Source organism: Pelobates fuscus, unplaced genomic scaffold (genome assembly GCF_036172605.1).
Source record: "Pelobates fuscus isolate aPelFus1 unplaced genomic scaffold, aPelFus1.pri scaffold_35, whole genome shotgun sequence".
NCBI classification, from domain to species: domain Eukaryota; kingdom Metazoa; phylum Chordata; class Amphibia; order Anura; family Pelobatidae; genus Pelobates; species Pelobates fuscus.
Window position 1 is genome coordinate 371,919 of NW_026961986.1, and position 26,502 is coordinate 398,420.

At 40.7% G+C, this 26,502-nt stretch overlaps 1 protein-coding gene across 1 annotated transcript; it reads right to left on the reverse strand.

The window, feature by feature from the left end:
* Positions 1-5,464: 5,464 nt before the first annotated feature.
* Positions 5,465-26,244, reverse strand: LOC134585296 (cadherin-related family member 4-like; the record flags this gene model as incomplete). Its single annotated transcript, XM_063440712.1, has 11 exons — positions 5,465-5,706; positions 7,342-7,369; positions 8,207-8,309; positions 10,941-10,997; positions 13,564-13,703; positions 14,493-14,707; positions 16,349-16,493; positions 16,848-16,993; positions 17,297-17,509; positions 23,367-23,469; positions 26,094-26,244. Coding segments are annotated over 11 exons (1,357 nt in total), but the record flags the coding sequence as incomplete, so codon positions are not given.
* Positions 26,245-26,502: the final 258 nt, after the last annotated feature.

The following is a 26,502-nucleotide window of genomic DNA, read 5'->3' on the forward strand; positions in this document are numbered from 1 at the left end:
TGCCGATCCTATTTTTTTAAATTGTGTGTATGCTGCCGTATTCTGCTTGTGTTATTTTTACTGTTATTGCTTTGTATCGTTGTATTTGTGCGTATATGAGCTTTTATATTGTATATGTTCATTATTAGTTTATGGTATCGTGTATGATACATATGAATGTGGGTTGTGTATGAGGGCTGCTTGTGGAATTGTGTGTGGATGGATGTCTCATTGTGTGTTTGGTAGTGTGTGGGGGCTGTTTGGGGTATTGCACATGAGAGGCTGCATGTGGGGTTGTGTGATTGTTAGTGGTGTTGCGTTTGTGGGGATTGTGTGGTGTGTGTGTGTGTGTGGGGGGCTCTGTTCATATTATTTGTATGAGGGGAGGCTTATTCTGCAGGTCTGTGTATATCTAGCAGTGTGGGTGGGTTCCAGTGGGGACCAGGCTGGCCAGCTACAGGTCAATGACAGGAGCTGCGATAGCTGTCGAGGGCTGCTCTACTACAGTGTGGATTCCCATTCACAAGTGCTGGGAGGAAGTGATCTGAGATCACTTCCTCTATGTGCTGCAATGCATAAATTGAGGATTGTCCTTCACCACCTCTTCATATTAGCAGATATCTGAAGTTTTACTGGGACTCCTGATAGGCCAGAGTGCGTTTGGCTCTAGCAGCCTTGAGTGCCGTGCAAAGACACCTCGAGTGCCGTGCATGGCACTAGTGCCGTAGGTTGCCTACCCCTGTTCTAGGGAATGCAAAAAAACAAACAAACAAAAAAAACAAAAACCATAGATAAACAATGTGTTGAACTTCATAGTAAACAGGGACAATTTCTGCAAAATACTTTGATATTCTAAGTTATTCTAAGTGGTTATGCCAAGCCTTTTTCTGAAATCTTGTTGCATTCCCAAATGGGCATTAATACCCTCCTTGTAAACCTAAAAATAAAGAGTTAAACTTACCTGGAATCCAGCACTGGGCAACGCTCCCAGTAAGTTTTCCATGCCCTGTCTGGCTCCCAGTAAGTTTTCCATGCCCGATCATAGTCTAATTGAATGCTTCTCATGGAGAAGCATTTGATGGGACCATTTCACCGACTCAGAGTGTGTCACAAACTTACCTGCTTCAGTTGCCCATGCTGCCCCCCTTGATGGGCCACATGAGCCGAAAGCTTTACATACCCGCGCTGCTCCCCTCCTCAGGTTTCTCAGCCCAAATCTCTCTACTCAGCCATGCAACCTGAACAGAGAATATTACACTTTCCATTCGTGCGGGCCGAAATCAAGTTATCCGTTTCTTCCCAACTGTCTGCTTGGATGGCGCTTCTTTTATGTATTAAAGAATTTGACATCGCGCCTGCCAGAAAAAAAAGGGACGTCGCGCCATATTCATAAAATTAATTTGGGCCAATGTTCATTGCCCTATCATGGTTTCTGCCTTGATACATTATTATTATTTATATAGCACCATCAGATTCCGTAGCGCTGTACAATGGGGATAATAATGATTATAGTAAGTCTCTATTGATATCCTGATATTGGCCATGGCTTGTATTTGACTCAGTGTATTTCTCACACTCTGAACTGGATAGGGGAGGACGAAGGGAAGGGGTAGACAGGAGAGGGAGGAGATAAAAAAAAAACAAAAAACAACAACAACAAACAAACCCCTTCCCAAAGAAAAGGCAATGCAGGGAGGCGGAGGGAGGGGAGAGATAGGCTTTCACTTGAAATCAGGATGGGAGCACTGCTTGCAAGGGAAATACCTGATAACAAAAGTAAATTCTGCACACCAAAGTCATATATGTTGGGGGTGCAACTAGTCTATAAACTAGCCAATAAAAGAGCAAATTTTTGAAGCAGAAATGTTGCACATACTAAAAGCAGAAGTGGTCATGGTGGTTGCAGTAACTCTTTAAGTACAAAATCATACACAGGAAGTATACATGAGCGTTCCAGTAAGAATACACTAAAATGTGCTTCCTACCAAAAAAAGATCAACCTCTAGAATGTTTTCAAAGTTTCCAAAAACCACAGTCACACTATAAAGCTCTGTATCTGCCAGAAGATCAACCCTTTTAGGCCTCCCAATGTTCATTGTGTCATGAGGCACAACCCCAAAGACGTTAGTAGACTGTGCTATACTTAACCCCTTACGGACCAAACTCCTGGAATAAAAGGGAATCATGACATGTCACACGTCATGTGTCCTTAAGGGGTTAAACACATATAGCATAAATAAAAATATCAGCTGCAAACTGGGTTTATTCACTTATCTGTAAATTGGGGAGAATTGACAATGGAACATTTTCAGCCGAAAGAGCTGAACTTGAAAAAATATCTAACTTGGCTCTTCTGATCTAAAATTCCCAGTTCCATGGTAGATTGGCAACATTACCCAGTGGAATAATCTCTGAAGACAGAGTTCAAAAGAAACTCTTAATAACAATCAGTATCTATTTTCTATATGAAGTTCTGTTCTAGTCAAACTCTTCCCATAGTCCCCTACCTGAAATTGATGTATACAGTCAAGATATGAAACAGGTAACTAGGAATTTGTTCTAATTGGTTCCAGAATAAAGCACACAACCCATAGAGCCCAGCATTAAAGGAATTGTGATTGTGAGTTTTAGTACTGGTTGGACTGGGTATCTCTATGGCATTATAGTTTATGGCGGGAGCAAAATAGCAAACTACTTCTGAAGAATTTGATATGCAAATTCCTGGGAATGCATTTAGTGTAGGGAGTACCAGAAATGGGAGGTTTATTTACCTCATTCATCGGTTATCTTGTTTAGTGAAATCCATTTGGCATAAAATTTAGACTATAGAGAATGACAATCTTTCATGTTATTCACTTATAATGGGAATTCTGGACAATAAGAGTATTAAACACTGTAGCGGAGCTGCAATATTAAATCCCAATATCTCCACTGGTAGAATAAAGTAATCCAAGAAAAGCGCTGAATGAAGGCAATATCCCAAATCCCCCAGTAACCGGACGAAACACAGTTATGAGAGTCAACTGAGGTTTTTATTCACAGGTCACAGTATTTATGTGGTTTCCCATGCAAGGGGTTTCCTTAATCACTTTACAGGGGTTGTACAGTAGGGGACTACATGGGGAACGGAACATACAGGACCATTTTCCCACCATGCACTGCTGTACGAGAGGGATACTCCCATAAGAATATCCTGTTAAGTGGATTATCCCTCTGTACAGTAGAACCGGTCTTTTTACTTAAAAATGTATAACTTGCACGTTATTCGTGCTATTTAACCAAATGAAATATAGGTAGATAGCTGGGATCTGAGCGCATACTTCAGGAAACTACCGCTCAGATCCCAGCACAATTAGCCGAATACCACACGAAATACACTTTAATATGAACTCATAAGAAAATACACGGATGCACAGTTTGAAGGAAAGTACCGAAAGACCGGTGGTCCCGAACGGTCTGGAAGTCCAGGGGTGATCGTGCCGTCGAGTAGCCGATTTTAGTTCCAGGCACTCGACGACCAAACACCGCTGGGCTAAAAGGGAATCCAAGATGGCCGCCGCCGCATGGTCGGTATCCAAACAGTGGCCACCCTGCGAATCAATTAACCAAGGAGCGATACATTGTTGCAATCTGTTAATGGGAGCCACATGACCTCCTGTGTGTGGTCTCCCATTCGGTACTTTGTTCGTTTCACGAACAGTGTTGAAAGTCACTGTTCGTGAAACTGCCATAGGAATGCTAGCGGCTTTTGCGCCACTAGCATACGAATGCCCCTATAACCTCTTTAAGCGAACACATAAAATAACATAGATTAAACAGTCTTTCCAGGACAACCATTATAAATACAGGAACAGTCTTAAGTGGCTAGGTTTGCCACAAACGCTCAAGCTGGAAAAAACGTTGAGTTCGAAATTTTTATTTCCAGATAGATTATTTTGGCCCAGCTCTTACATTCCTTGATGAGCTTCCTGAGATTCCCAGCTCATTTGATAAACCTGTTAGAGATCCATTGTACATTTCAATATTTTACCATTTTACCACTGGTACCTAAATTTGAGACTCTCTGAAAGGATAGGTCTGCACTGAGTAAGTGTGAGAGACGTATGAATGTCTTCTAAAAATTATTGGAAAAAATGAATGAAACGCGCCTGCTAATTCCATTAGTTTCCACTTTTTTTTTTTTCCTTCACTTTTTAGACAAGAACACTGTAATAAATTCCATCCATTTTGCTGGGAATCCAAATATAACATGGCGACCGTCACCAGCAGGTGAAAATTAACCATTGAGATTTGTTCTCTGTTCTCCAACTCAGCTATTTTGGCCTTGATTCTACCAGTTAGTCGTTGATTCATCACAACTCAATGTTAACTAAATAAATGCCATAATTATTTGAAATAAAAATAAAAAGTATGATCCAACTAAAATGATGCTGAGTAAGTTTTATATAGAACAGTACACAGTATACAGAAAAGGCACCAAACATAATTAGCATGCTCAGTTATTAGTCAGCGTCCACTTATACATATGAACGATCCCTGTACTGAAAATACAGTCCTTTTTATATCAATATTTAAGTTTTCAAATTTGTATTGTAAGGAAATTAGAAAGCCAAAATGGCTAAATTGTCAATAGTGTGAAACTCAGCTGTTTTACAGCTCCCCTATGTTTGGTTAAAATTTGCAATTCCCTTGTCTTACACTTTATGTGGCTGTCCAATCATTGACAGTGCAAGGCACGTGCTCTGAGCAAATTGCCTGCCTCTTCAGTTTAGTTCCATGACTGCTGACTCCTTTGATCACCAAATCCCGTTACCCTTCCATTCCCAATAAGTAACGCAACACCATGTTAAGTGGATAAGGGCAAGGGCCACAGCTTTATTTAAACCAGAATAACCAAATACTGTCAGCTGCTGGTTTTACCCAGCAGACAGGTACACTTTAAACTTCTTCCCCAAGCCCGTCTGGGCATTATTCATTTACCAAACTTGCTGGCGCAGGAAACCCGCAGCTGTGACAAAATGAGAACAAAGAAAACACAACACAAAACAACAATTCCAGAACAGAACAGTTGTGGAGGGTGGGTGGGGAAAGACACTGCCAGGCTCCCTCAGCATTGTTCACCAGTAGTCTGGTAATTTTTCCCAGAATTCCATGCTTTCAACTGTAAAACCAACTGTATCCTTCTGGTTGCTATGCCAACTCCTCAGGGCAGCAGTCATGCTCCCCCCTCCCTATTCGCTCCGGGGGTTGGCCTGAAAATACATGATTGGTTGTCTAATTGACAGCTAGGTGGTTAAAGCAAGGTTTATTTATAAAAGTGCCAATTTCTATTGAAATCTTCACTTTTTGTAAAAGTAAAAAAGAGGACACACTCTTCACACATAAAACATTTCAGCAAGCTAAAGTGCTTTATAGGTCTGGAGTGTCCCTTTAACATAATTTGCAACAGTCTCAGATATCCTTTTATCCGTAAAATCATAAAACATTGCTTTTATCACACAATTTTATTAGAAATCTGTTATAAAATATATTTATATGATACAAAATGATTACGTTTGCAACAAAATGTGCACATTTGTCTAATATGATTTGTCAGAGTTTCAAAACAAGAAGCAGAATGAATCACAAACACTGGAACAAAAATGGCTGCCATTTTGTCCTCTTGTTTTCTTCATAGCCAGCGTCTCTCTCCAGTGTGGCTGTTAAACAGGTACTCGCGCCCGGTGACTAGAAATAAAGACATAATAGTTAATATAGCAGGTCGTTATGGAGAAAATCTGACTTATCATAACCTGCTGTTTGCACACTTTTTATTTTAAATCAGTAAATGGCTCGGATATATCTATTAAACAACAAAAGAACAAAAATAAAAACATATACTTATCAATAAACAGAAACAGCTTCCCACCGAACACCTCCCAAATAGTGTTGCGTCCAAACAAGCCAAAAAATACAATACATGTGGCGTGGGATTCAGCTGATATACCTAATTATTATTTATTATTTTTTAGGTATATCAGCTGAATCCCATGTGTATTGTATTTTTCGGATATATCTATATTGTGAACTCTGATTTTGCCAACAGTTCTGTAGATCTAGGGGCAGTTCAGATGAAAAATATGGAGATAGCTTACTAGATTATTTAAGCTTTGTGATTTCAGAGATGACCTCTTAAATGATCCAGATGATATTTCATTTGGACTCCATCAAAATCAGCATGACTGGCCACAAAAGATATCTTAAGAATCTCACAAAAAATAATTTCTGAATAATTCCTGAGCAATTCTGGCTGGCTGTACAAGCACCCAAAGGTCAAATAGTTATAGCATAGTACGCCAAAAACAGGAGTGTAAGCCTCAATTAGAGAGCATTTGCCGTTGTCAAACAACACTCTCCTTCACAGACCGTGCAGCCAAGATTGCGGAGGATGTGGAATCAGACAGCGCCAGCCTCTCCTCAAGGCCCTATACCCCAGGCCAAATCTGTGCTCCTGACATGGAGCCCCAGGCAGAATTGGAGCTGGGAACCTGGAAAAATACCCTGGTGGCAAAATCATTATACATCACAACACTTTAAATAAATAAAACTTAACTGAGTGGTACAGAAACCCACATCAGTCAATATAGTGGACGCTCTAAATAGTCTTGCACTTACCCCTATAACAACGGGATCTACACATGGATCCCAAGAAACCCATGTATACAAGCAGGTGGCCTAGAACTGCCTCATAGTAATCATGTCTTAATCATCCATATAACAGCAGCGATAATTGCCGAGCACCTTATATTGCCAGGGGACTCTCAGTACTCGTGATATGGTCCCTTCTACTTCCTTACATCATAATAGAGATGGTAGGAAACTCCTCCTGCCTATCCTCTCTTTCCTCAATTTGTGGTGGCGTGGGGTTAAAATAAAACTGGGGACCAGTTAATATATATTCTACCAAAAGGGATCTGCAGCCCAATGATATGCAGAAGATGAGGGGTTTAAAAATTTAATAGGTGGCCACAGGAGAAGCGTAATGTAAGTAGCTGTATAACATAGGCCTTTTACATCAATTTACCACAGCGATACGTGAAAGCCCAAGGTGTAGCGGTGTTCATTTTTCAAGCATTTTCAAGCCAGCCACTGGGATTGCTGAATCTGTCTCTTTGTTCTGTCACTTTAGTTGTGTAAGATTGTGTAACATAGCAAAGACTTGTACGCATGTTTAATAGACCAATGTGAAATTTACTGGTGTTAGCTACATTAAATAATCTGTGTTATAGTAACCCAACATAATGCTCTTTTATTGCTTAGTTAGGTACAATGACACCATTTTGTGTGAAAAAAAAGTTATATCTCAAGGTTACTGATTATTACCTGGATCCTGAGCTCTGCCATCAAACTGCTGTAGGAGGAAACACAGGAGTTATAAAATATTAATGTTAGATTTGAACAAACTAAAAACAATAACAAACATGTGTTTTCATTTGGGTAAGCTAATTAGAATACCTAGAAAAACCAAAGTGACCAGTAGAAATAAAATGAGAACCTAACTTTTATTGTTCACATAAGTAACCTAATTAAAAAGTAAGCGTGGTTGAGAATAAATTGGGTAATTATCTAACTAAAATAATAATCCCTTAGAAAAAAGGGTAATAGAGCTACCACACGACAAGTGAGTATTTAAAGCTAACCTCACACATAACAAAGTGGTATGCTACATGCTAATGCTGCCTAAAATAAGTCTTTCTAAGCGCTCTGTGTATAATCACTCTGAGATTTACAAGAAAATCTATGCCATGATTGGTACGAAGCAAAATAACCACCGAGTTGTGCAATCCTTCGGGGAATAAAGAGATACTGTTGCCATTAAAAATAAATAAATAGATATTAGTGGTGCTTCCCTTTATAAGTAGTCACATATACTGATTTGATAGTCAAGTACACTTTTAGAAAGGCCCAAGCCCCTAACGTGCACGTTTTTTTTAAAGCGGTTTATTCATTAGAAGCTAATGAAAAATAATACTGGTATCACTAGTAGCGATGTTAAAGTCCTATTGTTTCATCATACTGTTTTTATATTTAGCATGTACAGAACTCAGGTCATATATTACCTAGATTTAAGTGTACGATTTTATTTGTTTAGGACAATGTATGCATAGCGCCTTTATTAGGCAGAATATGAACTATTTTGTTTAGATTGTTGTATAACTAAGCCCAACAGGGTATAAATTATCCATACCAAGCTCAGAGGACTGACTGGAGCAATATCCTTCTTATCCTTGCTTGGTGGTGGAGGCTGTTCTTTTGCCGCATCCACAGGATTCTCTACATTTGCCACAGATCTAGGAACAAGGATAGATAATGATAAATGATTATCTGCACATGTGTTACATATAATTATATCAATGGGTTACAATAAAAACAAGACACAAGGCATCCAGAGGTGACTTCAGCTTTCCTATGCTTCAGAAAATGTATCTTACATGCAGGTCAGTTGTTTCTTCCTGATAAACCGTCACTTCTCTGGATATTATCAAATAAAACACTGAATATCACCTGTAACTTGTGATAACCTTTCTTTTCGTGTGATGCTCCAAATTCTTTTAAATATAAATTAAATATCTGGCAACTGACATAACACTCCATATTAGTCCAATCACAACTAGGGCATATGTTGCCTTATGTGTAGGTGGCAGCATAGCATTGTGGGAAACAAAGGCTCCAATGTGGGTACACATTCGTGTCATGCAATCCATCCTTATTTTAAAACACCAAGGACTTATTTATACCTTGTTCGCATATATAGTTGCATGGTGTAGGGCTGTTAATAAAAGCCAGTATTAGTAGTAACTGCTAGATACTGAGTGGTTTCCAACCTTGAAGCTTTGCTTTTACCATCTGACCTCCAAAAACAACGCCTCAGAAAGAAACTGACCACTCGCAGGCTAGCCACTTGCTGATAAAGCACAGAAAAACAAGCTGTAATGGCAACCACACAGTTCTGGTAAACATGGCTCCCACTTAGCATGCATATCTCACAGTGTGATCGATGTTAGCAGGAAGTAGCAACAGTGAATACAATGTATTTAACTGGCTTTTATGCTATGTCAAAAACATATCTATGTAACTCAAGAGCTGAATTTTATGCAATGTGAATGAACTGTAAACAACACCAGAGAGAGTGTTGGGAAGTATTTAGACACCAGACACTATGTAGACGTTTGCAGCTCTTATAGAGAATAATGGGAGTTGTTAGCAACTGCTTAGCCGCTGGCTTTGTGGTCTGAAATTTCCTGATTCTACTGTTGAGATTTTGAGGTTGGTAAACAGACGCTACACGCAACATTATCAAAGGCAGCAGAAAGGTCTAGAAGAATTAGTATGGAGTAGTGGCCTTGGGATTTAGCCGCAATTAGATAATTAGTTACTTTAATCAGAGCGGTCTCAGGAGAATGGAGGGGGAGGAAGCCAGATTGAAGAGGATCAAAGAGAGAGTTGGAATCGGGAAAGCATGCCAGACGGGTAAAGGCAAGTCGTTCCAGAAGTTTTGAGGAGAAATTTAGTAGAAATGCGGGATGGTAGTTAGAAGGAGAAGACGAGTCAAGAGATGGCTTTTTTAAGAAGGGCACTATAGGAGCATGTTTAAGGGGAGAAGGGACCATATCAGAGTAAAGAGAGTCATTGAAGATATGCATTAAGGGTGGCATATCAAGGGGAGAGATATCTGAAAAGGTGAGATGAGATGAGACCAAGCAGACAAGTGGTGGGGCGAGGGGATAGGAGATACACAGCCACCTCAAGTTTAGTAGCCGGGTAGAAGGTCTGAAAAGTAGAAAAGGGATGGTCCAAGAACAGTTGAGATACAGAGGAGCGAAGGGGGTGTGAATTCTGTCCTTAACTGGCTAAACTTCTCAGTGAAATAGTATGAAAAACAACTGAAAGGTAAATTTGGGGTGTGGCCACAGCAGGTGAGTGTTGAAGGTGTCAAAGAGACGCCTGGGGTTGTAGAAGTATTAACTAATGAGTAAGGAAAAGTACAATTGTTAAGCAAGGGCGAGGACTGCACTTTACGAGCAGAAGTTGAATTTGTAATAGAGAAAGTCTGACATGGTGCAAGAATTCCTGCAAAAGCGTTCAGCTGAATGGGAGCATCTCTGCAGGTAGCATGTTGATTTAGTGTGCCACGTTTGAAGGCATATCCTCGTTAAGGGGGAAAGTTTGGAGCAGGGCTCCAGTGTACAGGGCGAGGGTAGCATTGTGTGAGGAAAAAGCCAGAAGAGAGAAAGGAGAAGGTAGGGATGGAAGAGAGATGAGAATGGACAACAGCTGACAGTTGCTGGAGATCAAGAGAATGCCTGTTTCTCCTGAGTGGAGGAAGGTAAGACTGAAAATGTTGGGTGAGGGGGCTCTCAAGAAGAAAAGAAAGGCGGTGGTTATATGAGAAGGGAAATAGAATGTTAAAGAGATTAGAGACTGCATGCATCTGCAAAAATATGATCAAGGCTATTGCCAGCTAAATGTGTGGGTGAATTATCCCACTAGGATAGGCCATGGAAGGAAGTAATTGAAAAACTTTTGAGGCTATTGAGGTCAAGAGTGGGTTAATTGACATGCTGAAATCCTTCAAAATTATAGATGGAATATTACTTGAAAGAAAGTAGAGAAGCCAGGCAGCGAAATGGTCAAGGAAAAGAAAATGGGGAACCAGGGGGTTGGTAAATAACAGCAATGTTTGCAAAGATGGGTTTGAAAAGGCTAATTGAATGAACTTCAAATGAGGAGAAAGAGAAGGAAAGGGGATGTTTAGAGGTTTGATACTGTCATATTGGCAGTCTTTGTTTTACTTACACCCCAATACAAAGGATAAAGAGGCAGTGGTAGCAGTGTCAGAGCGAGAGAGACATGTTTCTGTTAATGCCTATATATATAATATATCTCTATTCCACAAAACACAGGTACTCTATAACACTTACTTGTTCTGTAGAAGTGGCTGGGTTGCCTCTGTTGCGGTGTTTCCGCAGATCGGGTACCTAAGAAGCCAAATATATAGTTTAGTTATGTTTTTGTACTGTACTTTTACTCACAGTTGAAGTACTCCCTATATAGATTATAGTATTGAGCTCTGGCATGTTTGGTGGCTTTACACAATCTAATTACATATTTGCTTACTTTAAATTTTACATTTTCATGGCTTTTTCTCTTCTGGAATAAATATATAAAAGGTATTACGTGAGATCAAATCATTAACTTATACTGAAAAAATAATAATAAATACGTATTTCATCACAAACTGCCCAAGGTTTTAAAGGAACACTCTGATTTAATCTTTTTGATTAAATCACTAAAAGTCAGGTGCAGGAGAAGCTTTATCGCAGTGTTCTGAAAAGTGTTTTTTATTTATTTTATTTTACTCCATTATAATTATTGTATTTACTTTTCTTTTGGCTCTCTAAAATGTATTTATTAAATTATTCTACAAATGGTCTAAAACGTTTCAATGTTTTGCTTAGTAAATTCTGCTATTTTTCACAGAAATTCCACAAAAGACCACCAAATTTAAAGTGGCGGAAAAAAGCAAAGTGAAACAAAACACTTTTCTGGTGAAAAAAGATGACATAAAGATTGATAAAATCTGTTGCTGAAAAAATATCAAAGATTCCAAATGACTGTTATTTTGCAAAAGAAGCAACAGACATAAAAATTCAACACATTTTATAAATTGTTTCAACAAAATGCCAGAATTAGTACAAACCTATATGCATCACTCTCATAAATCTTTGCTAAATCTCCCCAATATTATGTGCCACTAAAACATTCACTATATATCTATCCAACTAGTAACTGGTAAACCAGGGGTGCCCAAAAGGTAGATATTCAGATGTTGTAGAACTACAACTCCCATGATGCTTTGCAGGACTTTGGAATGCCTTTCGAAAGGCAAAGCATCATGGAAGCTGTAGTTTTAAAACATCTGGGGATCTACCTTTTGGGCACCCCTTGTGGTAGATGAATATCAAAGGAAAAGAACCAGTGGCTACAAGTACACTAAGCTCTCAGCAGACAAGCCTCTCTCATACAAATACTAACTACAATAAAAATTGATGATGCTGCCATATTATGAATGAAGGCCCACAACTGGTCTCCTGTTTGATTAAATAAATTAAACAAAAAAACAGGAGTTCCTGGGTAACTCTAGAACCCCTTTTTAATTTTTTTCATTGTGGTAATTTTGTTTTTTATTCTATTTCCCCCCCCCCCCATATGTTTAGTGCTGCAGAGGAAAGCCATGGTTTGCCTCCCTCTTATTGTGCCACTAAATGAGTTTGTTTAGTTCTAGCTAGACATGATCAGAGAGGGTTTAAGGTTTGGGGAACATTGTTTAGGCATGTAGAGCAGTTTAGTATGGATTTGATGCATTATTATTGAAATAGCATAATTCTAGTTGAGGCACAAGTTAGCAATTTGAGGTTTTATAGTTCTATGGAGTGACATTTTTAGTGTTCAGCATGATTTCCACCAGAAGTAAGTTTTAAAAATGATAATTAAAAATGGCAGCACTTACAGGGTTACTGATTGAAGTGAGAATTGCCCAAAATCTAAAGTGATTCAAAGTCTGTGCCAAAATAGTCATACTGAAAGAATTCTCCTAGGAAGTAGTTTGAATACTTCCATCTATCCATCCATAAAGTGGATCAGTCAGTTTTTTGTTGTTTATATTTGTATATTTTACCGCGGGGTGCAGGGGAGGTGAGTTTTACTTACCTCCAGCTGTCCTGCATGGCCGCTGCCAAATTTATGATGAAGACCCTCTTTGGCTCCTGGTGTTTCTGCTGCCAGGAGCCATGTCTGTGCTGTACACAGTCTTGTGCATGTGAGTACAACACTGAGGTCTATGGAGGATCCAGCGAGAATGCAGGATCATCTATAGACAAAGCCTGTATCCCACATTTGTGACAGCTGCTGTGATTAGCCAAAAGTTGACAGACCAGCTCCGTCTTTTGTCAATTTTTGTCAACTTTAGACTTGACCATAAAGATTATAATTTTTTCATGAAATACTAAAAAGTGAGAAATTCACTTTAACCCCTTAACCCCTTAAGGACCAAACTTCTGGAATAAAAGGGAATCATGACGTGTCAGACATGTCATGTGTCCTTAAGGGGTTAAGGACACATGACATGTGTGACATGTCATGATTCCCTTTTATTCCAGAAGTTTGGTCCTTAAGGGGTTAAACATGAAATTCACTTTGAATTCTCGACAATTCTCACAAAAAAATAGACTCCATAATGTTTCTAAATACTTTCTGTTTTTTGCTGAAATAACCACAATTTCTGTGTAAATCATTCTTTTTTTTCCTGAATACTAAGTTCCTCAACTTATTTGAGACTTTTTTATTTGCCCCCACATTTGATATCATAATAGCAGATGACATAAAAGAACCTCTTGTAATTCCAAAGAATTAGAAATCAATAGAGGGGCTAAACAGTGTTTGCCTGCAGCCAGAATTTGTCTTTTTGCATTCTGGAATAAGCTTGTTTCTTAGCCCCAACACATTACAACTGATATGGAGAAATCTATAAAAAAAATAATATACCCTGTAGCCAATTTCCATGCCAACAATGAAAGGGCAAGCAGAAGCAATGCTGCAGTGATTGTCAGTACCACCATAAACCAAATATCAGGCTGCCAATATGTGGATGTTTCATTGACAATCTTGGTTTTCTTTTCTGGAGTCTGGGAAGAAAGCAATCAATTTAGTGAATTTCTGTTACAAGTTGCAAACTGAATAATAAAAAGACCTTATAAGGCCATAAAACATGCTCAGGTGATTCAAAATAAGAGTAATTAATTAGTAAGTCCAAGTATTCTCAATTTAAATTACCGTAGTAAAATATGTCAGATAGTAACTCCCTTAAATTGTAGTATATATTTGGCACCAGTAGAGGTCTCTGCCACACTCTTGGCTATTCAAAAGTTGAATATATTAAAAGAAAAATGACATTGCTAGCCAAATAAGTAGTAACCCTGTGTAAATTGCAAGGGGCCTACTGAATACCAAATTATCAAATTAAGGAGCTATCTACGAAACAACTGAATTACCATAATTAAGAAAATAAAGTTTCAATAATTTTTCTGCTAAGTAAATAGTTCCCTAATTTGGCTTTCTTACATGGGATTCCAATATTTAAGGATACCAAAATAGGGAATTATCTACTAGACACAGGTCTCTCCATAATTTGGTACCCTTAAGTATGGCAATCCTACATACAGGGTACCAAATTATGGACTCATCTACTAAACTAATCCCCTAAATGGTGGAAATCCATCGATCTGATTAAAATACTGAAATAAAAATATCAGACAAATTCTTGTCGAACAAAAAAAAATCGACCAAATTCGGTTCAGCCAAAACAAAATTCTATTGTGTCCGACTGTAATCACAGAAACAGAAATTTTTCACCTTGCCAAAGTCAAAAAATGTATTTATTATTGTTATCGGCCATGCCCATGTTAAGCACTCACTGTGGTGGTAGTTGTAGTAGTAGGCTGTGTGGTGGTCCATGGAACAACATCGATATTAACGATTGCGGTGGTGCTGAACTGAGGGCTGGAGGTGCTGTCGGTCACCTTGACAAGTAGTGTAAAGGATACAGGGTTGTACACACCATCAGGATTATAGGAGAAGGGGTTATGTCTGATACTGTTTCCGTTCATTAAAAAAAGATTGTCGACATTTCCTGCAGACATAGCAGAAGAATTTTCATTTATAAATTGTATATAGCTAAGAGGTAATTGTTTAAATGCTGTGCAATACCTGCTTATCTGAAGCAAAACAGTGTTTGGCTTTATAGAGTTTTTGTTTTTTTGACAGCCTATTGCAGTAAGTTGAAAATGTACACAAGGTCATATTGTATCAAGAAGATAACTGCATATTTTACTTTATTTTATTATGCACTGATTTTGCTTTAACTGGAAAGAAAAAAAATGTGTTTTACTTTTATTTGGGGAAAGGTTTTTGTACATTTTGCCGAGGACCTTTATTGAAAGGAGAACTTAGATTGGGGACTCGTCATAACCTAGTAGGTTTATGATAGTAGGCTCTTAGGTATTTGGATCCAAGCCATTCTCAAAGTCGTCTTTTTTTTCAGGGGTGAGGGAGTAGTGGAAGAATCTTCTTCAATCCTGTATTAATAATTATTGCTGCTTACAGCCCAGAAAACTGGGGAATAATTTGGGTGAGCTTGCCAGCCTCTGCTTGATATATTAAACCCCCGTTCTTCACACATATACAGTTGTCATCAAAATTATTCAAACCCCGTTTTTCAGCTGTTTGCAATGACCTGATCAAACAATTGAATTGAACAACACATGTTTCAAGGAGTTTACCCAAATTCAACTGAAACTTATAAAAACAAAATGATTTACATTTTTATAATGCTATAAAAATATACAATATAATTAATTTCCTCTAATTGTAGCACTGCTAACCAAGGGAGCAGCCAGGGACAATTTATTCCAATTTGGCACATGCTTGATTGGGGGCACTATTAAATGTGTTGCAATTCTGGGAGATATTTCTTTCTCCCCCATCTGCATCACAGCAGGCAGAGCTCCAGGCTGCAGGCATTGTCATAATTGTTGACATGCTGATAGTTCTGTCACTAATAATGGATGCAGAAGTGATGAAAATTAAGTGAGGTTTGTTACTCATGTCTCCATGTCAACTTGTGTTGATAAATTATCTCTTATATGCCATGTTAACATTAATAAAAATAGACAGAAAAACATTAACAGCACAGTCTTTAAATAACAGTCGTACTTACCTACATGCATTTTCTATTTGCCTTTTCCCCCCCAACACAAGCTATAGAGCATTGGACCACATATGAAAAAAGATGAAACAAACTACACCACCACTAGTGTAATGAACCAAAGCATCGTTATATGTAGCCCTAGAATTTACCATTATTAAAGTTGACCAACTCGTTATAACTACAACTACCAGCAATGCTTGTTTCAGCCAAGACTCTATATTGACATGTTCATTGTTAAGTCTCATACATATGCTGTTGTGGCATATCCAAAGTGTCTGTACCACTGTTATTAAACTGAAAATAAAGAATTACAATTATTATTTTTTTTTTATTAGAAGCGGTCAGAGGCATGCACACTGATGTACCAGAAATACAAGTATCCTAACATCTCTTGAATAATTTAACTGCTGTTAATAACGTGGAATTTGCACTTTCTGTAGATTAGTAGTATTGAAGGGTTATGAGATCTAGCCAAGTTGAATGTATATTTTTGCCTGGTTTTATCCAAATTAACATTTATCAACAAGAACTTTATTTTGTGCTCTAATACTTTTTGTCATTTACCCCCTACGATGGAATAGGTCAACGTGCTGGTGGGATCCACATCAGAGCATTGCAACGATAAGATATCGGATGTTGTTGCAAGGGTAGAATAAATTGTGGTGCTGTAATATGGTGGATTGCAGACTGGGGGGTTATCATTATAATCCTGGAAAAAAAAAAAAAAGATGCTTAAGGTATCGATGCAGGGATTTTTGTTGAGGGCCATAGCAACACATACGTTCAGGGTTTTTATTGAAGTGAATGCCAAAAAATAAAGGAAAAGCAAAAGACATTTAAACTTGTTTCTAAAGTGTCTGTTACTCCAAAACATATTTATATATATTCACATCATATAAATAACTAAATATTGCATGTCTGCCTCTTCTGGAGCAACATCATGATAAGAGAATGTTGCTGATTTATGTGAGTGTTAGACAACAACAATAGAATGATATGAAGAGATACATTATATGTACCTCTTGTATGTAATGACATTAAGAGGAACAGTTCTGTTACTTACCTGTACATTGATGGTAATGGTGCAGTATGTAGACTTTTGATTAACAGGATCAGGCATAATGTCGTTGTTGAGATCCACCACTTTAATTCTCAGTGAGTAACTGGATCTTGTCTCAAAATCCAGAGGTCCAAGGACATGAATCTCTCCTAGATAAAGCCACGAGTATTACTTGAAAGAGATATTGGCAATATTATTTAGATTTTCCCCTATGCCAAATATTTACGCAATTTACCTTTCTTAAAACGGTTACCTGCTAAAACATTAAAAGCTTGGTAACTAATTCTGTATTTGAAACCAACAAATAGACCAACATGAGATATTCCTTAACTATACCATTCTTTAAACTATGGAGAATACACAATTACTTTCAACCCCGTTGAAAGTTTTCTTAAACTCGATTAACCCATCTGCCCATCTACCCAGCCACAATACTTCTGTTTGGATCATACCACTTTTGGGGTCCATGTAGAAAACGGGTGGATTTTGACCGCCTTCTATAGTGAATTCAACATTGTTGAACTTGTAGTCCGCATCAGTGGCATTCAGTTGGCCTACCACAGTCCCAAATGGAGCATTTTCATTTACTGAGTAGGTAAGGGGTCCAATGCATTGTGGCGCGTAATTATTTACAGGGGTGACAGTGATAAATACTGGAATATTAGCTAAAAGACAAAAACATTGGGACTTTTTTAGTAAATATATAGAGGCAACTTTCTTAAGAAAAGTAGAATCAACTGGTACATGAAGTTAAATAAGATATATTTAGGACTGTATACCAACTGTAATCAAAAGACAAAATCTGGGCACACTCAGTACTCCAAACGTGCAGTCTTTATTGGATCCAAAAAAGTAGTATTTCACCCCTACATTAGGGCCTTTATCAAACATTATAAAGGTCATAATGTAAGGCTGAAATGCTACTTTTGTCTTTTGATTACTGCTTGTGATGTTTGGCACCTTTGAGAGCACTAATCACTATTTCTGTGTATACTAATTGTAAACTTGTGTATGGTATAAACATTTTGGTACAACATAAAAGATTTAGGAAACCGGATCAGAATAATCAAAAGAGTGTGAAAATGGGCCAATCAGTGTGCAAAATAATATAGAAATATAGATATATTTTTAATGCTTCTTTTATTTCCCTCTATTGGCTATTTCTCACTTGATGTGTGAATAAAATAAACATTTTGTGGCCATTAATAATCTTTATTCCCATCAATCATCGGGCTGAGCTCTGATTCACAAGTAAAACAATCACGCTCTTCCATTGCGCACGTTGTTTGCTTCATGATTAGACTATTAGCAGTTAAAAAATCGATTGGAATTTGGATTGATGAGATCATCAATCTCAATAATCTCAGCCAAGGAGGTTGGACAGCAACCTGGACACCAGCACTGCAAGGGAGAAAAAGTAAGTAAACTACCCTTTTTACTCCCTAAAGGTGGAGGACTTACACAGTCAACAGGGCACAAACAGTGTTAGGCAGGGCCGGACTGGGATAAAAATTCGGCCCGGGCATTTTTTTATCAGAGCGGCCCACTAAGAAGGGGCGGGGCAGAGAGGGTGTGTTTTGTCGTCACTAACGACAAACACGCGCCCTTCTCAAAGTGCAGGCCAGGGCAGACCATGCGCAGAGCTCTGCTAAAGATCTCTAGCACAGGGCCGTCTTTAACATTTATTGGACCCTGGGCATGCATTTGCTTGGGCCCCCTGGATCCTGCCCTCCTGCCCCCCCCTTTCCTGCCCCCCCCCCCCCGCCACCCCCCCTCTCGGAATGTATTTGTGTGCAATGTTAGATGGGATGTATGCATTTCCACACGCATATACACACAAACACTGACACAAACACAGTGAGATACACACACCCACAGTGAGATACACACCCCCCCACACACACACACACACAGTGAGATACACACACACACACACAGTCAGACACACAAACAGTCAGATATACACATACACACATACAGTCAGATACACACACACACACAGTCAGACACACACACACACACTGAGATACACACACACATAGTTAGACACACACACACACACACACAGTCAGATATACACACATACAGTTAGACACACACATACAGTCAAATATACACACATACAGTCAAATATACACACACACAGTCAGAACACACACACACAGTCAGAACACACACACACACACACACACAGTCAGATATACAAACATACAGTCAGATACACACACACAGTCACACACACACAGTTACACACACACAGTCAGATATACACACACAGTCAGATATACACATATACAGTCAGATGCACACAGAGTCAGATACACACACACACACACACACACACACAGAGTCAGATACACACACACACACACACACACAGTCAGATATATATACACACACACACACACAGTCAGATACACATACTGTCAGACCTTCCGGCATCCGTACTCCGGGGACTTCCGGGTAGACGGAGCGCGGCCACTCCCCCTCCTCTGACGCGGTCACTCCCAGGATACAAAGGGAGACCGCGGCAACACCTCAGTGCTGGATCAATTTGAAAGCCTCCCGCGAAAACTTCAAAGCTAAGTGTATCTGTGTTTACCTCTACTGTGTATCGGACCCGGACTGTTTATCGGTTACCTGCCTTCTCCTCTCCTCGACCACGGACTTGCCTTTGGATACTCTTTTGTCTGCAGCAACTTTAATCCTCTCTGAGAAACATCTCTCATCAAACCGGATTACCACCCCTACAAAGCTAAGTAGAACTCATCTGCCTAAACAGGAGTATTGTTATCTTGCATCTCTGCTTACCTTCTTCTGCTTCAACCTAACTAATTGTTCTGCTGCCATTTAACAAATCTACATTGGAATCTCATCTCTGTTCAGACTAATAATTGCCTCAACCTAATCTTCTCTGCAAATCCTGCTGCTGCTTAATTTTCTGACAAGGAATTAAAGAGACAGCTCAACTTGAATTTTACTTTATTTCAATTATAACAATTTAATAAACAATTTCAGTTATCTACAGTTGTGATCCATACTGTCAATAAGTGACCATTACACATACACACAGTCAGATACACATACACACATACAGTCAGATACACATACACACATACAGTCAGATACACACACACACACACACACACACATACATACATACAGTCAGATACACACACAGTCAGATACACACACACACACACACACACACACACACATATCAATTTACATAGTTTAGCCACCCTCCTTACCTTTACAGAAGTGTGGCTTCCCTGGAGTCCAGTGGGAGCTGGATGGCTGAGATTGATGGGAGTCTTCTTCTTCTTCTTGGTCTGTACCTTCTCTCTTGGTCACCTTCTCTCCCTGTATGCCTCCCCCTCCCCAGCGGCACTCAGTTAATTGGGAGGAAGTGACCTCACAACACTTCCTCCCAGCAGGCAGGAAGACAGAGGCCCGGTCTGGAGCTCTCTTAAAGGGCCGGGGGCCCTTGATTACCTCACCTGCAGCAGCCCACCGGAATATTTCTTAGTATCCCGTGGGCTATTCAGACCTGGCTGCGGGCAGGGGGCCCACAGGGCAGCTGCTTTGGGCCCCCCAGGAGCAACAGGGCCCGGGGCAGCTGCCCAGTTTGCCCCTTGTTAAAGACGGCCCTGCTCTAGCATGAGAAAAAAGCCCTGTATTTGTTCTGCACAGTGCAAGCAAATTTAATAACATGCTTGCACTGTGTTTCCTTGCAACTTGTCTCTGGTGTCTCTATAAATGGATACCAGGAGACAAAAATGCCAGGAAAGAGTATTGTGCTGTGTTTGGAGCCTGCTTGTGGGATTGTGTGTGTGTGTGTATAGAGTGAGCTGATTGTGGTGTGGTATTGTGTAATAAGGTCGGTTTTAGTCGTGTTGTGTTTGTGGTGTAATGTAATGCATATGTGGCTAGGGGCTGTAGTGAATGTGTGTATAGGGGATGTAGCAAGTGTGTGCATACAGGCTATAGTGTGTGTGTGTGTGTGTATATGTGATGTAGTGTTTGTAGAGAGTGTGTGTTTAGGGGTGTAGTATGTGTTTGCTTACAAGGAATCTAGTGTGTGTATAGGGGATCCAGAGTGTGTATGTCAGGAATGTAGTGTGCGTGTGCGTGTGTGTGTGTGTATATATATATATATATATATATATATATATATATATATATCTTTGGAAGTATTGTGTATGTGTGTGGTGCAGTGTGTTGGGGAGGTTCTGTGTGTATGTGAGGGGTGCAGTATGTGTGTATAATGGATGCTGTGTATGATGTGTGTGAGGGTGCAGTGTGAGGGTGCTGTGTGAGAGTGCTGTGTATGATGTGTTTTGTGATAGTGCTGAGTGTGATGTGTGTGAGTCCTGAGTGTGATAGTGCTGTGGATGATGTGCGTGAGTGCTGAGGGTAATGCGTGTGAGAGTGCCGAGTGTGATAGTGCTGTGGATGATGTGTGAGAGTGCTGTGTGAGAGCTCTGTGTGTGATGTGTGTGAGTGCTGTGTGTGATGTGTTTTGTGATAGTGCTGAGTGTGATGTGTGTGAGAGTGCTGAGTGTGATGTGTGTGAGAGTGCTGTGTGTGAGAGTGCTGAGTGTGATGTGCGTGAGTGCTGAGTGTGATGTGTGTGAGAGTGCTGTGTATGATGTGTTTTGTGATAGTGCTGAGTGTGATGTGTGTGTGAGTCCTGAGTGTGATGTGTGTGAGAGTGCTGACTGTGATAGTGCTGTGGATGATGTGCGGTGAGTGCTGAGTGTGATGTGTGTGATAGTGCTGTGTATGATGTGTTTTGTGATAGTGCTGAGTGTGATGTGTGTGTGAGTCCTGAGTGTGATGTGTGTGAGAGTGCTGTGTGTGAGAGTGCTGAGTGTGATAGTGCTGTGGATGATGTGTGTGAGTGCTGAGTGTGATGTGTGTGAGAGTGCTGTGTGTGAAAGTGATGTGATGAGTTTGAGAGTGCTGTGTGTGATGGGAGTGAGAATGATGGGAGTGAGAGTGCTGTGTGTGATGGGAGTGAGAGTGCTGTGTGTGATGGGAGTGAGAGTGCTGTGTGTGATGGGAGTGAGAGTGCTGTGTGTGATGGGAGTGAGAGTGCTGTGTGTGATGGGAGTGAGAGTGATGGGAGTGAGAGTGCTGAGTGTGATGGGAGTGAGAGTGCTGTGTGTGATGGGAGTGAGAGTGCTGTGTGTGATGGGAGTGAGAGTGCTGTGTGTGAATGTTAGAAGGGATTGAGTGTTGGGGGGGGTAAAATAAAATGTAGCATTATGCCCCCCCTCCCTTCTTACCTGTAGCCTGGGAGGTGGGGGGGGGACCGGCACGCTGGTGAGTGGGAGAGGGGACCGGCACGCTGGTATCTTCCCTGGCGGTCCAGTGGGTGAGTGAACTTTAGCCTGCGAGGCTAGAGTTCACTCTCGCGAGATCCGGTCGTTGCCATGGCAACGCGCCGGATCTCGCGAGAGGAACCCGGCGGAGCTGCAAGATAGAGCTCCGCCGGGTCCTCTCCCTCCCTCCCCAGCCGCATGTCTTTCCAAGTGGGCCGGTGAGGGAGATCATTGATCTCCTCACCGGCCCTTCATTGAAAACAGCGGGGCCGCCGCTCAGATAGTGCCAGCCCTGCATAGACCGGCAGGGGAGATCCTGGGACCTTCCCCTGCCGGCCTCGGCCCATGGCCACCGCGGCCCACCGGGCATTTGCCGGTGTGCCCGATGGCCAGTCCGGGCCTGGTGTTAGGAATACACAATTGTGTTCCTAACGCTACAGTGTTCCTTTAAGCATTCTCCAACTCTGTGCAACATAGCAATTATATACTTAAAATTATTATTGGGGTATTCTCTTACCATTAATCAGCATTAAAGGTGTATTCATGGAAAATATACACATTACAATTGTATTATATATTTATATTAAAGGGACACTATAGACAGGCATCAAGTCAACTTTAGTTTAATGAAGCATTTTTGGTGTATAGATCATGCTCCTGTAGTAACACTGCTCAATTCTCTGCCATTTAGGAGTTAAATCACTTTGTTTATACTAGTCATACCTCCCTGCATGTGACTTACACAACCTTCCTAAACACTTCTTGTAAAGAGAGATCTTATGTCTTTTTAATTTAGAATTTCTTATCTTCCGTTAGCCTTCTAGAGGATAGAGAAGCCTCCTGTGTGTGATTAAAGTTCCATTTAGAGAGCAAATGATAAAAACTTATAACGCAAGTTAACATCTGATTGAATATTAAACCATTTTTTTATGCAGGCTGTGTGTGAGTCACAGCCAGCAATGGAAGAGAATTTAGCAGTAAGCTGCAGGTGCATGATGTATATAGTAAAACTGTTTCATTAAGCTAAAGTAGTTGATTTAGTGCTTATAGTGTCCCTCTAACCCCACAGTGTTCACATAGAGTAAGATGTATGTTACTTTAGAAAGGAATGTTTATACTGCATTATATCGATTAATTTAAAGGCAGTGTTCCATATGTATGTATATTAAACAATCATCCAGGTTACTATACTCACTGGTGAGCTGAGGTGTGCCGCTGTCTGTTACTACTATTGTGGCTGAATACTGGAAATTTACGCTGGCTATTTCTGCAGAGTCATAATTCAAGGTGTTGTTAACCTAAAGGGGAGGAAGTAAAAACATAACTAATAAAAAAAAAAACGTCAAGACAGATAAATATCTGAAAGGTGATTAAGTAAATAATTCTGTATTGTTATTATATCATCCAAAAAAGCAATCGAGCCCTAGAATTAAATTTAGAAAAATTATGATTACAAAATCAAGTATTACTAATTTTATAAAAAGAAAAACAAACCAAAAACAAAGAAACACAAAGCAGATAGGTTAATTTAAAAGTGTCCATCTGAGTATGTCCGACCTTAGGTTTGGGCATTTTCTAGTACAGTGGCGGTACAAATGTCCAAAGTGCCACAACCTCACCAATTTATCATTTGCCCCCCCCTACTGCCGGAAGGTTGTGGGCTTACTGGCTGCGGCTGTCAGGCTGTGGGCTTGCTGGCTGCGGCTGGCAGGCTATGGGCTTGCTGGCTGCGGCTGGCAGGCTGTGGCTTGCTGGCTACGGGTGGCAGGCTGTGGGCTTGCTGGCTGTAAGCCTCTGGCTTGCTGTAGGCCTGTGGGCTGGCTGCTTGCCTGTGGCTGGCTGCTGGCCTGTGGGCTGGCTGGCTGCTGGCCTGTGGGCTAGCTGGCTGGCTACTGGCCTGTGGGCTGGCTGGCTGGTGGCCTCTAAAGATGGCTGACAAAGGTGTGGCCGAGCCCAGTTTTTTGGGCTTTGTAAGGCAGTGTGCCTTACAATGAAATCTGGATTGTGCGGGCGGCATGACGTCGACACGCCTCTGCGTACAGGACTCCATGGAAGCCCAGGACCGGGCCCCTCCTTCTATGCTGAGGTAAGTAGCGCTGGCCGCCGGGCCCCGATAGCCGGGTGAAAATAACTCTGTAGTCAGTGCACATTCTGTTATGTGCAGGGCTGCACGCACAGTGCACTGGCGCAGCGGGCAGGGCAGCCACCAGAAATGTTGGGGCCCCTGACGCAGCTCAAGGTCTGGGCCTCCGGGGCCTGCCCACATGGCCCGCCCCCAAGTCAGCCCACATGACCCATCTTGAGTCCACCCACAAGGATGAAGTGTGTGTGTGTGTACTGAATTTGGTTTTGTGTGTATAGTGGCTGTAGAATGTGTGTAGTGGATGCAAAATGCATGAGTAAAGTGGATACAGTGTTTATAGTGGATTCAGATTGAATGTTTGTGTAGTGGATAGAGAGTGTGTGTAGAATGGATGAATCGTGTGTATAGTGAATGCAGAGTGTGTGTTTGTGTAGTGGATGTAGGGTGTAGTGAATTATGTGTGTGTGTTTGTGTAGTGGATACTGTGTGTGTGTTTGTAGTGGATACTGTGTGTGTGTTTGTGTAGTGAATGCTGTGTGTTTGTCTAGTTGATGATGTGTGTGTGTAGTGGATGATGTGTGTTTGTGTAGTGAATGCTGCGTGTGTGTTTGTGTGGTGGATGCAGTGTGTGTGTATTTTTTGGCTGTTAAATTTTTATAATTTTTTTTCTTTAAATGTATTTCGCCCTCCCTGCCTCTTACCTGTAGCCAGGGATGGGGGACACTGTAGTGTTCGGTTGTGTAGTGGATGCAGTTTGTGTGTTTATGTGGTGGATGATGTATGTGGTTGTGTAGTGGATTATGTGTATTTGTGTGGTGGATGATGTATGTGTATTTGTGTGGTGGATGATGTATGTGGTTGTGTAGTGGATGATGTGTATTTGTGTAGTGGATCATGTGTGGTTGTGTAGTGGATGATGTATGTGGTTGTGTAGTGGATGATGTGTATGGTTGTGTAGTGGATGATGTGTGTGGTTGTGTAGTGGATGATGTATGTGGTTGTGTAGTGGATGATGTATGTGGTTGTGTAGTGGATGATGTGTGTGGTTGTGTAGTGGATGATGTGTATTTGTGTAGTGGATGCATTTTGTATGTTTGATGTATATGTGTGGTGGATGTGTGACATATGCTGCTGGGGGGTATTTTTTAGCGGTTTTATATATTTAAAAAATATATATATATATTTCCCCCTCACTGCCTTTTACCTATAGCCAGCGAGGGGGACAGTGGATTCCCTGGTGGTCCGGTGGCTCAGCTTTATGGGCCAGCATAGAGGGGCCCAGTAGACATCTTCCCCCTCCTGCAGCCAGTGCTTTATCTTTAACGAGCCCAGCATGCATTGCGTGCCGCGGAGCGTTGTCACGGCAACGCTTTATTGCTGTGGCTTGCGAGTCCCGGAGGGGGACGGTCAGTGTGTCCTGGGCCCTGCTTGGAAGCAGTCCAGGCCCCCTGGCGGCGGGCCCCCCTCCCGGCCGGGCCCTCGGACCATGTCCGAAGTGCCCGACCGGTCAGTCCGCCCCTGCACACGCCTTTGCAACTGTCATTCTTCTTTATGCACTCAAAAATAGAGAATTTAAAAAAATATATATTTGTGACACTTTGATAAATCTCCCCCAGTGATACTGTCTTACCTTCATTTTCTTGCCAATTCATCTTGATACTTTGTATTAAAAACAAGAAAAAAAGACGAGGACCTGTCCAGGACATTGCATCACCAACTGCACCTTTCAGATAATTTCTCACAGGGGCAATACGTATCACTGATCCCTCATTGCATGCTGCTATCCTTCCTTTATATGCCTGGCACTCAGATTTACCCTAAACCTTTGATCCAACTCACCACTAAATTGTTTGATTGCATTCGGAACGAGTACAGGGAATTGGCGTTGGAAGTGACACTGTAGGAAAGTGCTGTACTGTTCACATCTGGGTCAGTACATGTCAACGTCGCAAGAATATTACTGATAGGTGTGCTCTGAGGGACCTGGTTCCTAATGATATAGAAATATAAAAAAAATATTAGAATCGCAAAACTATATTATATGTATTCTTCTTACTGCAACCTATTATTCGATTACTGTAGACTAATGTTCTACTGGCATGTACTAGAGCTACAATGCTTTATTTTTTAATATTAAATACATGACAACTATTATATTAGGGATGTCTAAATAAAGTATCTGCACATTACCAGTGAGTCTTATTAAGCAAGGTTAGTAGCATGATAGACTATATCTAAACATCGAGTG